Source organism: Amblyomma americanum, chromosome 10 (assembly GCF_052857255.1).
Source record: "Amblyomma americanum isolate KBUSLIRL-KWMA chromosome 10, ASM5285725v1, whole genome shotgun sequence".
NCBI lineage: Eukaryota > Metazoa > Arthropoda > Arachnida > Ixodida > Ixodidae > Amblyomma > Amblyomma americanum.
Window position 1 is genome coordinate 15,851,634 of NC_135506.1, and position 17,507 is coordinate 15,869,140.

The following is a 17,507-nucleotide window of genomic DNA, read 5'->3' on the forward strand; positions in this document are numbered from 1 at the left end:
CACTCTGCACTTTGCACCTAGTTGGCATGTTTTATCCATAATCAGTGGTTTAAGGAATAATTTTGATTGTGCAAGTTTTTACGTGAAAAATATTTGCTCTAGGTGACTGCTAAGTTCCAAAGAATTGCTGCTTCAGCTTCAACCGACCCCAGCGACGGCAACATTTTTTCGCATACTAGTGGCTCAAACAAGATACTCCTATGGTGTATTTAGTTATCTGTGATTATTTGGGCATTATGAATCATCCACACTCACCAGTTATAATTGCACATACAATAGTGGGGGTCTGTCTCTCTGTCGTTGCCAGGAAGAAATAAAAGGAAAGTGCACAGGCCTGCTCACTGGCTCAAGCCGAGCCACAATCCCTACCACGTGCAGATAGTAGGAGAGTTGAAAGATGGGATAGAAAGACCGGATATTAAAGACGCGCTAAAGACAAGGCCGATCCCGGAGGTAGTGCAATACCGCGGGCCAACCGGTAGCGGGAGTGAAGCATCCTTCAAACTCTCCGCCACATTTCCAAAAATAAGTCCAATTGGACCCGTCACAGATACTCTAGTACAATACTGGGGGACAGCTTTGTGTTGCTATGCAGTGGAAGCTACGAGCGCGAGATGCCCCGACTTCAACACGCGCGCATTTCTTCGCGCGCTCACGAACCAGAGAGATGGACGGGTGTATGTGAGCTGGCAGCGCGCGCTAGTGTAGCTTCCACTACATTGACACAGCTACAGCTGTCCTGTCCTCGCGAGTAATAGACCGCCAGTGGCATGTGCTTTCACAATTCCGTCGCTTTTCATTCCTTTCATCCCATCCCATATACCTTACGGCGCGGCGCGGTGCATGTGTGCAGGTTATAACGCCTTTCTTCATAAAACCAACTCGCGCTGTGGCGAGTCGCGGTGCCTCATGTTGTTTAGGGCGCTCGATACTGAGCCGATGTACCCAGGTTCGAACCCGGCCGGCCGCGCGTTTCGGTGGAGGCCGAACCAATGAAACACAAAAGGCGCCTGTGTGCTGTGCGGGAAGTTTTTTTTTCCGGAGCCCTCCACTATGGCACTTCTTTCCAATGTTCTTTCTCTCCCACTTTCATATCTTCCCTTGCGGCGTGGTTGAGGCAGCTAAAGATGTTTAAGGTGTCCGCCAAGAATTAAGCAGGCTGTGAAGACCGTGAGACGGTTACTGAAAAATTTCTTCCTGCATGGAAGTAAAAAAGAAAATTAAAGTAGCTTCCATAGCATAAAGCAAAGTTCACTTTAATGTCTCTTTAAACCGTATAGTTTCTAAATATATATACAATGTGCTTTAAACCACGAACCCGATTATGTTCGAATCGAAGCTCAGCCAGCACTTGAACACCATCGCATCAGTTAGACGCGCGCCCTTTGCACATGCGCATTTTCTTTAAAACTGATGATGCAGTGCGTCAATGCGCCAAAGTTATGCATACAGTATTCGGTGGCAGAAAATGAAAATTGGTTTTTGAGGAAATGAAATATGGCGCAGTACCTCTCACACCTGTCACACCTCACACCGTGTCATACTGGAAATGATAAAGGAGGGACTGAGAGAAGAAAGGAACCATAGTGGAGGGCTTCGGAATAATTTCGACCACCTGAGGATCTTTAACGTGCGCTGACATATTCGCACAGCACACGGGCGCCTTTGCGTTTCGCCTCCATCGAAACGCGGCCGGTAAAAACGAAACACAGTACTGCCGCATTTGCGTTCCCGATGCAAGCGCTTCAAAAGCGTTGCGGCCGTCTTGAACATTTTTCGAAAATTAAAAAAAAAGCGTAGTACCCACTAGCAAGTGATACGGCGACCGTGCCTGGGTGTGCGCCGTGTCCCGCCGATTGCCTATCCATTTATCGTGATCCTGTGGCAGTGGTCATCGTGATGAGGATGACATGTTGACAGTGACTTGTTTACCGTGGCAAGTTATTTGTGGAGGCTTTTCTTCAATGCCCATTGCCTCCTCTGCTTGCGTAAATGTAATGCAGCCGTCAAGGGTGCATGTTGTGCTTTCAGTTTGCTTTTTCACATCGTTGCAGTGGTAAGCCCGGCACCAAGTGGATAAAGCTTATGCGGCGCAGCAATGTGCAAAGCTTTACGAACTGCAGAGCTCCAGAGTTTACGGGATGCCGGTTATTCAGCTCGTGCGCGCATCTCGATCAGGACGGCTGATCGAAATGCGCGCGCTTTACAAAACTGACATCACGGTGTATGAACCAAGACTTGCTTTCACGGTTCACAGTGTGACGGAACTTGGACCCAATGTGTGCAGGTTCACTCCGAAGGGCACCCACCTAAGTGGACCGTACTCTACCCCTACAGAAACAAAATTCGCAGTCAGTGTCACTGCTTCAGCGCAGAATGCGTGAAGTTGTTTTCAGATGCAGAGGTCTCATTATATATTCTGCCACTCACGTGTAACATATACTTGTTCCCTATGCATAAATGAATGGTGTTCACAACCCTTTCGGGCACTTCACAACAGTACTCTATCAAACCAAGTCACATTATTAAGGCGAAAGCCTTTAATGGCTCATACTCGCGGCCATGGATCTGCCCGGCGTCCTTTACATCTCCGTCCCGCAACTAACGAAAGCCTTTTCCTTCCCTTACCGCGCGGTTCGGGTGTCCACCGAGAGGCGTGAGACAGGCGTCATTTCCTTTCCTTAAATTGTCCAACGGGCAAAGTGTCGCGCCGAACGGGCTGTGGCGTTCCTTGGACTCCTTGGCAATGCTGCAACACGCTGTCGCGTCCCAATCAAGACGCCTCCTGAATGCCGAATTACGCGCGCAACCTGTACAGTACTCACGGATTGAAATAGGACATTCGGAGCGCGTGGCCGTCGCTTCATGGAGCGCCGCCCGTAGACGCTCATGGAACCAAGGTGGTGCATTGTGGTATGGCGCGAGAGGGAGAACATCTACAAAGCAGAATTGTTCCTTCCAGTAGCGAATGAGCCGGCCTGTGGTTTACCACATGCCTGCGTGGCACTGCAAGGCTAGCGCTCCGAATGTCCTATTTCAATCCGTGAGTACCGTACACATTTCTTATTGTGTAGTTTGTGTATATTACCTCTCCTCCTATCCTCTCTTCCTGTCCCCTCACGTCTTTCATTTCTCCGTTCTGCTTGCTATCTTTTATTTACGCTGCCTCAGCTCAGGTGCTTCAGTATAGATGGCAGATGCCAGGGCTACCAAAATCTTATCCTTCCTTTTTATTATTTTAATAAACCACTACTACTACTACTACTACTACTACTAAGGACGTTGCCTAAACGGTCTTTGTAGTCAGTCTTTAATCAGCATCTTCACAACACATCAGCGACACAAGCAGCAACACCGCACTAAAGGCTTTTGTCTCACCGCACTTTAGGTCAACAATTAAGTGCCCCCCTTAATTTTTTTGCCCTTGGCTTGCATTCAGCCGAAATACCAAATGAGCCTCGGAGAATAAAGTGTCAAAGGTTTTGTATGGATTAATGCACATGTAGTTTTGCTCATTAGTAGTAGATGCATGCCGTTTGTGTGGAAAATTTATTACATTATATGAGATGCTTTTCACATTTCTGTTTACAAATTGCCTTTCACATTTCTGCACTGTTTTAAAAACACAGAGCAAAAGATGAGAGAGACAGATGTGGTGCTGAATACCACCAGCCTGACCCACACATGGCATGTGACAAACCTATTTGGGCAATGCAACTTGCAGAGCAAATGACATAGTTTTTATCATAGGGCCCATCTAACTTTGCAATGTCTTCTGGCAGTGCACACCATATCAGGTTAGACTTGTGTATTTTAGGGAAACCCCCACAAGGTGTAGCAATTCTGAATAATGGCCGGAATAATCGCTCATTAGCATCCACCCTAAGTAATACTTACTCCCTTATTACAGTATTGGGTGCAGGCACAGACTTTTTCAATGTTTACACAGAGAAGTTTGAACGTGAGCTGTTGTGAAGATGTGCTGAGCATTTAAGCTGTCACCAATGTGTACTTGCTGCCACTTACTGCTTGCCGCCAAGTGCACACAACAGTCCAGCAAGGAATATGGTGCATAAGGGAATTCTATGTTTACACAGAGAAGTTGGAACATGAGCTGCTTGAGCTATTGCTAACATGTGCTGAGCATTTTAGCTGTCACTAATTTGTACTTGCTGCCACTTACACTATGCTTGCCGCCGATTGCACACAACAGTCCAGCAAGGAATATGGTACAGAAGGGAATGCTCCTTGCAAAGGTCAATAGTCCTGGCCTTTACGCAGAGATTTTGTGTTGGCAAAGTTGACACATCTCTAACATGGATAAAAAAAAAGTTGCAAACATGCAGATCCTAGTGTTCCAAAATATGGTGTGCAGAAACTGAAACTGTGCAGTTCAAAGCCCCGAGTTGACATTTTTCAAAAGTGGGAACATGCTCACAGTAATTATTGCACATACTTGATGATACCAGTGCTCGTCTACATACGTCTACCATTTTTGTTTCGTGCATCATGGAAGCAAATTTATGCCTGTTGTTAGAGGCTTCAAGTGACATCTTTTGCTTTAATGTCCAAGTTTCTCGTGGTGGTGAAAACTTTATGCACGTTAAGTGTGTTCACCCTGACTTGTCATTGCTAGATGTTTTTCAGGTTGCTTGTTTCAAGTTTGTGACAAAAAAGAACTTGTACCAGCATTCTGCAGTAATGGATCCTGCTATCAGTGCAGTTCTTGTGATGCAACTGCTGTCATTCCTGTTGGCAAAAGTTTAGTTCACCTATTTTTGTGTATGAGATAAGGTCGTGAAGCATAGTAGACTTGAACTGTGGTAGTTTTGCTATTGTGGAGAAAAAGAATGCTAGGCTACTTGGTTGGTATGTGGCAGTAGTGTGCGTTGATGGTTGAACTGTACTAGCATTTAAAAAGCCTGTTGCCTCAGTCTTGCAAAGCCTTAGTTTACAAATTTAAGACGAGGTTATTGACTTGAAAGTGCATCCTTTCTGCAAGGCAGAGAGGAGGCGTTTCAAGTACTCTCGGTGGATGTCATGGTTATGCGAACGCTGTAACTGTGCCGACAACACCAAGTGTATGCTAATGACATGTCAAACACATTGAAAACCTGCAAAAGGATGCGAGAACTCTTCATATTTTCACTCTGCAAGATGGGTTTAAGATGTAGAAAGCGCAAAGCTCCTTGCACGCTTTGTGTTGCAGCAAAAAAGCAAGGCTGGACAGAAAGTGCCACTCCTGTTCCTTTGCACATAGTGCCTTCATTCATGCAAAAATCATGTGTGCTTCTTTTTTACAAGTTATCTTTTGTACGGGAAAAAAAGTACATGCTGCACAGCCCTAGACTGCTGAGCCAATTTATACCTGTGTCCATTAGACATCGCCTATTGTGATGTTTAAGAAACAACAGACATCAATTTGTAGCATCTGTAACCGTTTGCTGAGAGTTTTCATTACTTGAGTTTGCTTTACACAGCCGTGGGGGTGACATTGTCTTGAAGGCACTAAAGAACTAATGCTAGATATATGCTGCTCTTGGCCTTGGTGTGATGAAGTGTAGCCACTTTGTAGCCCTTCAACACCGACACCTATCAAAATTTATCGAGGGCTAACTTAGCATGCACTGGCATCGCAATAGCTACGTACATTAACACAGGCTAAGATACTTCTTCCTGAAACCAGTGCGCTTCAAGGCTATGATAGTAGGCTGTGATGAGTAGTCAAACTGTAGCAACAGGCGTCACAGTTTACACCTTGCAACAGCAATAACCTCAACTTGCAGCCACTTGTTAGAACTTTCTATTATTTTCTAGCAATGCTAAAAAGTCGTACTGCTTCTAAGGTTTGCGAAGCTCTTTGAGCATCCTTAGCCTTTGCTGCATGTCCTATTAGCATGGGTAACGAATGGGTCAGGTTGGTTTTGTGGCATCATTTCTTCTGAAATATTTTTACCTGTTCAATGTGACAAGCTGACCTGTATAGCAGTTAAGTCGGAATGAATGCCCAGCTGTGGATGTCCTGTGACAATGGAGGCAAACTGGAAACCAAAGGAAGCAGTGCTGCACTTTGTGAGTGTTCCTGTAAAAATGGCACACAGTAGTCAAGCTTAGCCAGAGTTCAGTCAGCTCAGATTCTGCAAACTCTGGTGTCATGCTTCAGGCCTGAAAAACGCTCACTTTCTTTCAGTGTAGATATGACTTCTTGCTTGCTTTTCATGAGGTTTCTGTCATGTTGCACTTATCCGCTCTTCCGTGCATGAAAAGAAAAGTTTCTGGCTTGAATCTTAATGGCATTTCGAATGTCGGGAAGTAGCACCCTAGTTGTAACAACCTGTAACAGCCTGTCTTGATTGTAGGCTTACATCTTGACATCACGTGGACAGTTAACACATAGAAATCAGCTCATACTGTTATTCCACTTAACCTTATTTTGCAGCACGAGTAATAGTTTTTAAGCTAAGTAACGCTATGTGACATTTCCTTGACAACGCTGAGATAGATTTTCAGTCTTTGCCCTCATGCAAATTTGTAAGACGGGTGTTTGTAGCCAATAATCAATTTTACATTTGTCACACTTGACAACAATAAGTTTTCTCTCATGCTTCTCATAATAGATTTGCACAGAACATTGCGCAGAAGCATGCCTCGATCAAGTAGCTTATCATCATGGCTGTTTTATATTTGTAAATGGTGACTTGTAAAGTTTGCAAAAATGAACTATTGTCTATTTTTTAAGTTGAAAATGCCCGAATAGTAATAGTGTACATTGATCTCAGCTACAAGATTGCAGTGTGTCTTGTTTGGTGAACTTCGATAGCCATTGCAGTCTTGAAAGCAAAATACGAAGGAATGAGCTGTTCACATTAAAAAGGAATGTCAAAGGCATCGCAGTGGCTTTGTGACCTTCTTGATAGGTGCTCAATAACCTGTTCAAAGAAAAGGTGTTAGCTCAGCAGCATTTCAGGACTTAAAGGGCCATTCATCCTTACCTCAAAAGTGACGCACAACACGTGTTTCATCAGTGTGTGCCCACTTATGACAAACTCTGCTTTTGGTTCACAGGGTAAATGTCAAGTTGTGCTGCAGTCCTCAAGAGGTGCAGGCGGTGCTCATGAGCTGCTGTGCAACAGAGGCACCAGTGCTACAACTGCACTTGGTGCGACAGAAAACCACTCACTCACAAAGATGGTGTAATATTGGAAGCTGCATATGTCATTCGTAGCCATACTGATCCATATGGACAGGCACTAGCCAGACGCACAAGTGTCAATTGCCCATTTTCATCTCGTGGTACTGGACCCAGACGAGAAATCATGGGTATCTAAATGAACATTCAACTCGTGAAAGCATTTGCTTTCATGAATTGCTTTCACGGGATGGAATTATTTCTGAATTGCATGAAGCTCTGCTGATCAAGCATGAGAATGTTGAGTCATGTGGCATTGGGCAAGCCTTTCTGTATCCAGACTTGTTGAACAGAACAACTTGCCACATGACTATTAGTTTTATTCTATTAATGAGAGTTTGTTGAAGACTTTGCCATTTGACTTCATTTGCCCCTGAAAGCAAGAAAAATCCTCTTGCTTACATGCATTATTGTGCCTGAATGAGAAGCCTGCAGTGTGAATAGTATGGCATCTCTGAACGTTGAGTCAGAATTGAAATCGCTCTGCATTGTTACAACAAAGCTCCGTATGGATCTTGCCACCATCAGAATGAAGTTGCAGAAAATGACTGACAGTGGCAACATTTCAAACCAGCGAGTGTTCCAGCTTCAGAGCTTCTGTTTTTTAAGTGCTAACAACCTTCACTTGATATTACGTGCAGCTTTGCAGTATTACAATTTGTCAAGAAAAACATACAGTAAGCACATTGAATGCATGTAGTGCTTTTCTCGTTCACCGTGTGTCTTGTATCCACATATCACTGTCCGAGGATGGCCATAATATCCTTGTTGTTTGCAGTGTGTATTGGTCATAAGAAATGCTTGTTGTGTATTATAACTAAGCTTGTCTAACATCCATTTCGTGTAACAGCTTCAAGATGAGTCAGTAGTGAAGTTGTTTCAGAGCTTTCCCCAAACGTATGCTTTATACAGCCCTCAGTGTTGTTTTGTTTTGTATAAACAATTTAACCTAGTTTCAATTATGGCTTGTTGACTAGACCCTTATTATGGAAGTAACGCTGAATCTCAGTAACAAGCAGAATGTTTGCTCTTGAGTTTCTGCTTTTGTATGCAGCATGGCTTCAATTTCAAGACGTTAACTGAATGCACTCAGTGCTGCATTTGAGCTTTGAGTTTGTTCTTTTTAGTTTAATGTCCTAAATGTGCTACTTATAAGTACTGTACTGTTTACAGCAAGTCGTGGTGAAGCTTTCAGGCAGAGTATGTTGTTTGCCAGCTGCGGCAAAGGAACATGGTGAATTGGAGAGGCCTTTGCCCTGCAGTGGGTGTAGTCAGGCTGCTGCTGCTGGTGATGATGTATACCATGAATGAAGCAAGGACTAGAGGGCAATGTGGCGGGGCAGAAAGAAATGTGTTAGTGGTGGTTCTTGGCTCACATTTTATTTGACAGTGTGTTCTGTACTGTCACACGCCGATAAATCTACGATTGACTTTGCTGGGTTTGACTATTCCATTCTTGCAGCTCAAATAATAAATTCTCATAAAACATTCCCATTGTTATTCTATTCCCCGATGCATAAGAAAAATGTTTGCACAAAAAGAACTGTGCACCTTCAGGTGGGTGTACCACTGGACACCCACCAGTAAATATGCATCTCCTTTCTAGGAACCTCCACACACCCACCCACCCTCCAGAAGCCCACTGCGAAATCGAATTGAAAGACACAATGGGAAGATGATCAATCTAGAAGTGAAATGTACAACCTCTTGTTATTGATTTTTCTTTACTACATTACTTTGGCTTAACTGTGAGCCAAAGCTTATGGCAATGAGTGAACAATGCTCTGTGTAACAACAGAATCCATGCTGCTTTGTGAAATGTGTTTTTGCATGATGGTCTGTTTTGTCTCGGCTGGGTTTTGCAACTGTTTAATATATTTGTCCAAGAGCAATTAGTTGCTCAGGAGTGCAATTTAATGACAATTGTCTTGCAAATCGTGTTGCATTATGAAAAGAAGTATATATGTACAATGTTAGTTGTGTCGGTATTTGGTGGAACAGTTGTACCGCTGCAGTTAATTTACTTTGTGCGCTTGGAGCACACAGTTCATATGGCCAGAAATTGTAGTGCCGCACAAAGCAACGCATACTGTCATGCTAGGCTGAGTGTCAGTGATTTTAACATTTTAATCTTTGTAACATTTTGAGACATTTTAGACGGCGTTACATGAGCTGCTGTATCGTTAATTCCTGTGCAGTCTCTCTGTCAAAAATATGCATGTTGCATTGCTGATGAATGCAGCAGATTCTGATAAATGCACTGGAGTTTGCGTTGCTCTCTTAGCAATTCAAAGGTGCAGATGGGAACGTTTACTGCTGCTGTGGAGAGGCAGCTGCATTGTGGGAGCATCACAGCATGACTTAGCTTGCATACTTTTGACAAAGGTCATGCTTAATGCTTTTAGAATCATGCGTGGTGAATTAGCTAGTTACATTAATCCAGGACTCCAGCGTTAGACCGAGTTTTAGGTATAGCTGGGGAGTGCCGTTTTCTTTTGCAGTGCATTGATTGTGAAACTTCCAAGTTTGTAGCATGCTCTGAAAGGACTTCGAAAGAACAGATCTAGTGTCTTTGTAATGTGTCTTGAAAGGATCCAGCGTAAAAAATTTTTTTTTTCCTTCTTGAAGAAAGCCTATCCATAATTCTGGCTGTGTTCGGAAGGAAAGGATGTTCTATAAACCAGAAAAACAGCTGGCTGGCTCCACTTTTCTGAAAACAGAGCTTTTGCAGTTATTAAAAACAATATTCTATGCTGCGTGTTTTATACTGTTACAGAGGGGAAGCCCCCATTTGGGCTTTCCTTACAACTTTTTACATGTTGACTTCACCATAGACAAAGTAGACTCTGTGAAAAAAAAAAAAGAGCCAGTTCTGGCATTTTCATACCTTTGAACTGTCGTTATTTTCTTTCATTGCACTGACACGCCGCACATACTAGGTCTCTGACCTAGCAGAGACTTATTGTGTAAAAACGCAGTTATGGGAGAGACCTTGCCTTTCTCGCAGCATGGCCGTCGTCCCTCGTCGTAACACCTGTGCCAGAGTGTGCAACAGAGCAGCGAGCCCTCTTGCCTGTGCCTCCCCCACTGATGAGCATGACTAGTGTGACTCAACATGCAGCAGGTCAGTGGCGGCCCTGCTCTTCGTATGCTGTTCGCACCACAGCAATACAGCAGTTTGCCGAAGCTTAAAGGGACAAGGGTGGAAATTTGGGCGAGTCAGTATCGATGATCCACGACAAAATGAGCGCTTGTTCAGTCGGAAGTTAGCGCTTGTGGTGTGTGTTCCATCTTCATCCGTCGTCTTGTTTTCGCGCACCTTTTGTCAGGGATTAAAGGGACACTGAGGAGAACTCCAAACACTGTATGTCCTTATGAAAAGTCGGTCCTATGGCTCTTTCTGGTCATACTGATGTTTGTCTGGCAGCATAAGATGAATTTATTGCGGAGGAAATTGCACTAAAAAATTTTCCCACGACTCGATTTGGACTTGTGGCGTCTGCACCAAAAACGACTCGGTGATCACATTTTTAAAGGAGTGTAGACACCTAATTTTGGTGGCATGTTTTCTTCTCTACAAAGACGCGGAAGACACTACTATGCAAGACTCATGACTCACGCATTACTCACCTACGACAGCTAAATAATTTATAATCGAATTTTTCTGTCATGCTGTATCGGTTTCAACAGCTGAACTGTGGCTGTGACGTCAAAGAGTGCGTTTGTGTCACGTGAGGCATGGAAAAATGTCCATATAATTGCTGCTTCATCGTTTTAATTTACTGCAGTGCTGAAGCCAGCCTTGCTCAAGAGCCAGAATTGCAACGAATGTGGAAGCAGCGATTATATTACAGTTCATGTCTCGCGTGGTTTGTAAGCACACGTTGACGTCACAGCCTGCATTCAGCTGTTGAAACCGAAACAGCAGGAGAAAGAAATGCGATTATAAATTATTTAGTGGTCGTGGGAGAATACCAGGTGGTAATCCAAGTATATTAATGCCTTACGCATCATTACAAACAAGATAACACGCACCCAAATGTTAGGTGTCTATACTCCTTTAAGTGAATGACTATGTAGCCAAGCCTCCAAGATCCGTGGTTTAAAACTGTTGGCACACCGCGATTTACTTGTGAAATTGGCCGATCGTGGCGACACCTGTATTTCATTTCTTGGTCTTTCAGAGCTTATAAAAGCTCCATTTTCAGTGGAAGTAGTGGCTTTGTTGTTAAAATGCTGTAATCTATTGACACACGCCGACTCCAGTGCGAGCTCACTGTCCCTTTAAGCTTGGTTGTCACTTTATGCATCACGCTTGATCACAGGTGCCATGATTGTCTGTACAGAACATCTGAATGTTGTGCCCAGCTTTGTGCTAGTTCATTGTTTTTCATTATCTTGCTAGTGTACTTTAGAGCGGAAAATTACTCCATAAAATATAGCATAAGATATGCTACCTTAATCATTTGAAATGCTATAGTCCCAGCATAACATTAAATTGACAAATGCCCTGCCACTCATAAGCTACTCAACTGAAAAGCGACAAAACGTGGAGAAGGTAGACCTAAAGAAAGACTGAGCTTTTATATGCTAGAAAAGGCCTAAAAACGAAATACAGGTGTCCCATCAGCGGCAGACTTTGCAAATACAATACGTGTGTCGACAATGATTTTTGGGTGCGGATCTCAGACAATATGCTACGCCACCATTCACTTCAAAATGGCGGCAGTGCATCCTTTTCCATAAGGACGTCACCAGATTGAATTGGCTGGCAGAAAGATTTTTAAATCCAATTTGCTTGCCAATAAAAGCACCTTTTTCTGCAGAACAAACACCAACATAGCCAAAAAGAGCCAGGTAATTGCTTGCTACTGAGAACAATGATTGGATGAAGTTGTCCTTGGTGTCCCTTTAAGTGAATAACACATACAAGATGATGTGCAGATTGCTGAAAAGAATATACGTTCACTTGTACTCATTCTGTTTTGTAGCGATAGCTACATTACGGTAGCATTTCAAGCCTTCAGCGTGGCGGCGCCGCCACGCTGTCAAGTGGTGCGAAGCAGCTGCCGGCGGCGCAGCGCCATGGCTGATCACGTGGTTGGTCACGTGACCAAGTTCCACTCAGCCAGCTGTAGCTATCGCGTCACTCCAGGTTTAACCAGATCTAAACCACCGCCAATTTTTGCTGTTTGTACACAGAATGGACATTAATCTTTGTGTGAGCCATGTCGGCATATATGATTCCACTGTGGTTGTAAAGACGACTAGGATTATATAATTGTGTTCAAAGTTGGTAGCAGTTAGGCACATATATTATTTTAAGAACAAATGCGATCATGTTCAATCATGTATGTATGCATCATATACATTACAAATTCCTGATCCATTATGTTGGTACATGACGCAGTTGCAAGGTATGAGGCAAATTTGCCCAGCCCTTGCAGCATCATAATGGCTGAAGACACTGCTGCAAGTCATAATCAGTTCCAGACAGGCTTTCAGTTGGCGACTACTGCACATGCGATCTGTTTTGAGTGTTAATTTGAAAAGCAAGCCTAGCTTTAGTGGAGAAAAAAAAAAACTGGATATCTGCAAGTTTACAGCACAATCTGGCTTGAAAGTGCAGTACAGTACTGCAGCACTGCATGATGAGAGTTAAGTACAGCCTTTGAATAAAGTATACAGCCCAAGGGCTTTGCTTCAGGGCCTTGATATGTGGTGTATTATGCAGTGCCAGCATTCAGAGTCTCTTGAAGGCAAGAGGAACTGTTGACCTCACACCTCTGGAAGTTAAGACTTCCACAGATTTTGCAATATCCTGACTGCACTGCTTATAAGCAAACCGCTCGGGATCTTTACCTTTTGACAAAGGCTTCACATGCACTTTGCTACACTGATGTCCAACCAGATGCTCTGATGCATCTGCGGCTTCGTGTTTGCAGCACTGCCAGTTCCGTTCAATCCGGCTGCTTTTCATGGGGACGTTGCTGCCAGAGGGCCTTGTGCATTGAGCGACAACCAGTGCGACTCAGCCGCAAGCAGTGCAGTGCATGGCAGGCCTATGGACATTGCCGTCGAGCCCAGTGTGCGGCCGCTGGGTGGCGTCCAGGATACGCTCACGCCACTTTCTTCAAGGGCTCCGAAGCCTTTCTCCTGCCACGTGTGCCCCATGAGCTTTGGCTTCCACTCTCAGCTGCAGGTGCACTTGCGGTCGCACACCAAAGAGACTCCGTTCCGGTGCCCCCACTGCTTCAAGGGATTCTCGCAGAAGGGCAACTTCAACCGTCACATGCGCATCCACATGTGAACAGAAACGTGGTCGCATGTGAGCACACTAAACGAAGCGGAACTTTAAGAGAGGCTGTGAATGGGGCTAGGCAGTGCACGTGCTTTTTCACTGCATGTTCTTACACTTCACAGAATACAAAGGGATGAAAAAAATGGAAGACTCTGCGGCGTAAAGCTCGTACAAGCTGCCAGCATGTTTATTTGATGAGTGGCTGTGTACATTTACTGTACAGTCTAGATGGCGCGGATCTCACGGGTCCGCAAAAAAATTTTTGTATCACTCGAAATTCACGTTGTCAAGAACTGAGCAAGATCCGTATGCTGAGGCAGGGGAAATGCATTTACAGGAATCTATTTGCAGCTGACTGGGTTTATTTACAGCACCACTGCTGGCCGCTCGCGGTGCCTATTGTGTAGCAAATGGCAATCGCAGTGTCGGTGATGTGCGGGCCATGTGCCGCTCTAAAGTGCTCACAATGAGTGCTGTGACTGGCAATCAGCCATGATTGTAATATCAAGATTCTACTGTACATGTCAACTGAAAAGGAGAAAAAAATATCATATGAAAAGCAATGGGTACATAAATGTACATGGCCATACGTCAAATAAATTAGTTGATCAGTTCATCGTGAGGGCATCATTTTGTTTTTGTTTTGTAATCGTCATCATCAGACTAGCTAATTCCACTGAAGGACAGAGGCCTCTGCCCGTGATCTCCATTTAGCCTGGTCCTGTGCCATTTGCACTCAAGTTATTTCCAGCAAGTTTCCGAAGCTCATCACTCCATCCGACTTGCAGCTGCCCTCGGTAGGCGTCCACCTAGACACCCCACTAGAAAACCTGTTGAGAGTTCTGCACATTACATACTTTGCCCATGTTTGTTTATTCTTCGTAATTTCAGCTAAAGTAACCTTGGCATGCACTTGTTCCTAGATGCACGGTGGTTACTTTCCGTCTCTTAACATATTCACTGTCTTGGGTCTCCGGTAGGTCATGTCACATGAGTACGCAAGCTGTGCGGCCACAAATACTAAGTCTCATGATGAAGGCGTGTAATAGCTGAGCAAGTTTTAAAAAAGCCGCAAAAAGCACACGTGCAGTTTCACTACTGCCATCTGTTAGCAGCTCAAAATAAGCTGGTTTTGCCAGTGGCTCACTGGTCAGTCGTGCAACACCCAAGGAAATATAAAGACGGCTTACCGGTGGATAATGTATCACTGCAATTAGGGTTCTGTATGCCCTAATCGCTGTTGCACGCTGATCAGGGCACAGTATGACAAGAGTATAATGCCATTTTTAGAAAGACTATTCAATTGACGGACTTTTTGGTAAAAATATTTAAGTGTTAAAAAAAAATGCTACTTCATGCACTTGGCACAGTGTACTGACTTTTATTTGATGAATAGATGATTTTATGAACTATGCGGTGGACCCAACTGTACTGCTAATACTAATCAGGTCGTTTGTATAGTGCTCACTTGTGAGTGCAGTTATCGCAAAGCATTTGAAATAGTATTTTATTCATTACATGCTTTAAATACATTGCTAATTTGAATTTCAGCTAACTGAAATTGACATAACATGTTCCAACCACAAACCATGGCAACTGCATATATTTGCAAACTGTACCAGCATGAAATTTTAAAGACCAATGGGAGTTGCTCATTATTTTGTTCATTTTTAAGAGTGTTAAACATAAAAAATAATTCATACGTATTTTGCATAGGGCCGCCACGGTGGCTCAGTGGTCATGGCGCTCAGCTGCTGACCTGAAAGACGTGGGTACGATCCCGGCCGCGGCAGTCGAATTTTGATGGAGGCGAAATTCTAGAGGCCCGTGTACTGTGCGATGTCAGTGCACGTTAAAGAACCCCAGGTGGTTGAAACTTCCGAAGCCCTTCACTACAGTGTCCCTCACAGCCTCAGTCGATTTGGGACGTTAAATCCCCATTAAAAATAAATTACATAGTTTACTATTTAAAAATCAAAATCGAGATATAAATTTAAGGAAATTGTGAAACTGAATTCACAGATGGTTATTGCAGTCGTGTTTATGCTCAGGTGGATTTTGTATTCATTGTCCCATCGAGGATAAAGGAAATGTCATGGTCGCGACAGACTGTGCTGCCGAATAGATCTCAATAGATGGTGCAGTAGTAAGACTTATACCCGAGGGAGAGTACCATACCAATTTGTTGCAAGCTTCACTTTAGCTTTGTGCAAAGCGTGCTCATCTCATGTACAAAAGTGGCACCATTTTTTTGTATGCGACTAAGCACTGTTAGCTACGTTGCTACTTCACCCATTTCACTCCGCAAATGGACAGGTGCATCTCATTGCATGAATGAAATGTTGTCATGGTTTGATTAAAATGAAGTTTGTGAAAGCTAACAGTTTTGTCTTGTTTGCAGTCTGGCACTTTCTACAAGTTGTCATTCAAATTTGCTTTGCCAGCACGGCTTGAACACGTCGGTGAACATGTGTGTATGATGCAGATGTTCACGATGCCATTTCTCTCTGCACCGTTCATAACACACAAGGCAGCAGGTGCAATGGCCTGCACATGTGAATTGAGGACAGAAGTTATGCTCTTTCCAACATCACTGTAACTCTTGAAGAGCATCTGTGAATAGGGGGTATTCATGTGGCGTCACGGGTGCCATTTTGTTGACTAGCGCATAGCTTCAGAAGTGCAGGCCGGAGCAGGAGGCGATAATCCCATTAGACACGCCCGCAGCCTTTCGCAGTGCTCCACCGACAACAAAATGGTGGCCGCTGTGACGTCGGTGAATACCCCCTATACGCATGCCCTGTCTCACGCAGGTAGCACATTGTCATCAAATGTTAAAGCACAGAAAGAACACCAAAAGTAACATGAGACATGCCAAATGGCCCAAAGAATCTCTGCCTGCTGCTTTTTTGTCGCAACTACTGCAGTACAAAGGGCACTATTCCAGGAGAGGGGATAAAAATTATTTTCCGGGCAGGCATGTAGTGGTTGGCCTAATAGATATCCCATCTGGCTAGGGCTGCCTTTTGGAATTGACGTAAAAGAAACTTGATGGTTGACTTGCATAGTTAGGCCAAATGCGAATTAGGTACGCTAGCTGTTCAGTTTTCCCTTCGGTTCCAGTGTTGAGATCTAGTGCTCACGGATGGCAGTTGTTTGCAGAGCGATAGCAGGCTAATGTCCATATATGCAGAATTGGTCATTCCCTCCATTCAAGGGTCCCTGAGGGTCTTCCTACCACCTCTGGCACAGTGGTGCAACGGTCAAGCAATGCGCCACTGCCCTTCTATGGTAGCTGCTGCCATTGGTGGGAATGAGTTGCTTGGGTTGAGACCCACGTTGATGTTCCCTAATAGCCTCTCACAATTAAATGAGCTGCCACCTGATATAACAGGCACCTAGGCAGGTTGCCCACCACCCGTTGGGCAGGTGAGCAGCCTGCCACAAAACCGGCTTCAGGCAAATAGACGGACAAACACGCAATGGTGAAATGCGCAGAATGGCCACCATAAGTGCTAGCGCAATAAAAAGAAAACCTTGTACTGCACGAGACACCGCTTGCATTGAGCAGTGATTGAAAGGCTAAGGCAGGTTTGTAAATTAAGTGTTTGCCGAACTGCAAGCTTATTTGAAGTTCCCTGCATAAACATAAAACTGACGATTCAACTTGTGCACAATGTGACCCTCTGAAATTGTACACGATAGCCATGTAGGTTTCTCTGGCTCGTTTAGTCCATCGGGTACAGTAAACTGTACCGTCAACATTCCATAACCGAGGAGTATCTTTAGCTCATGGAGCCAGATCTGATGGGCAAGAATCTGTGCAAAAAGCAATGATGGTAATAAAAAGTCTGCAATGTACATTGCTTAACCAAGTCATGTGACCAGCATGCACAGGCAAGTATTTAGTGATTAAATTAGTTTCACCTCTGCATGCATTCAACCCTTGACAAACTGCTAAGCAAAAGCACAGAAAAATATTTTAGATGCTCTTGTACAGCAGTGCCAACAGATGAT

At 44.1% G+C, this 17,507-nt stretch overlaps 1 protein-coding gene across 1 annotated transcript; it reads left to right on the forward strand.

Annotated features, from left to right (window-relative positions):
- Positions 1-1,829: 1,829 nt before the first annotated feature.
- LOC144106796 (uncharacterized) lies at positions 1,830-15,871 on the forward strand. Its single transcript, XM_077639741.1, has 4 exons — positions 1,830-7,159; positions 8,796-8,886; positions 10,197-10,313; positions 13,135-15,871. The coding sequence occupies exons 1-4, from the start codon at positions 7,115-7,117 to the stop codon at positions 13,497-13,499; spliced, it is 618 nt and encodes a 205-aa protein (XP_077495867.1). The 5' UTR covers positions 1,830-7,114; the 3' UTR covers positions 13,500-15,871.
- Positions 15,872-17,507: the final 1,636 nt, after the last annotated feature.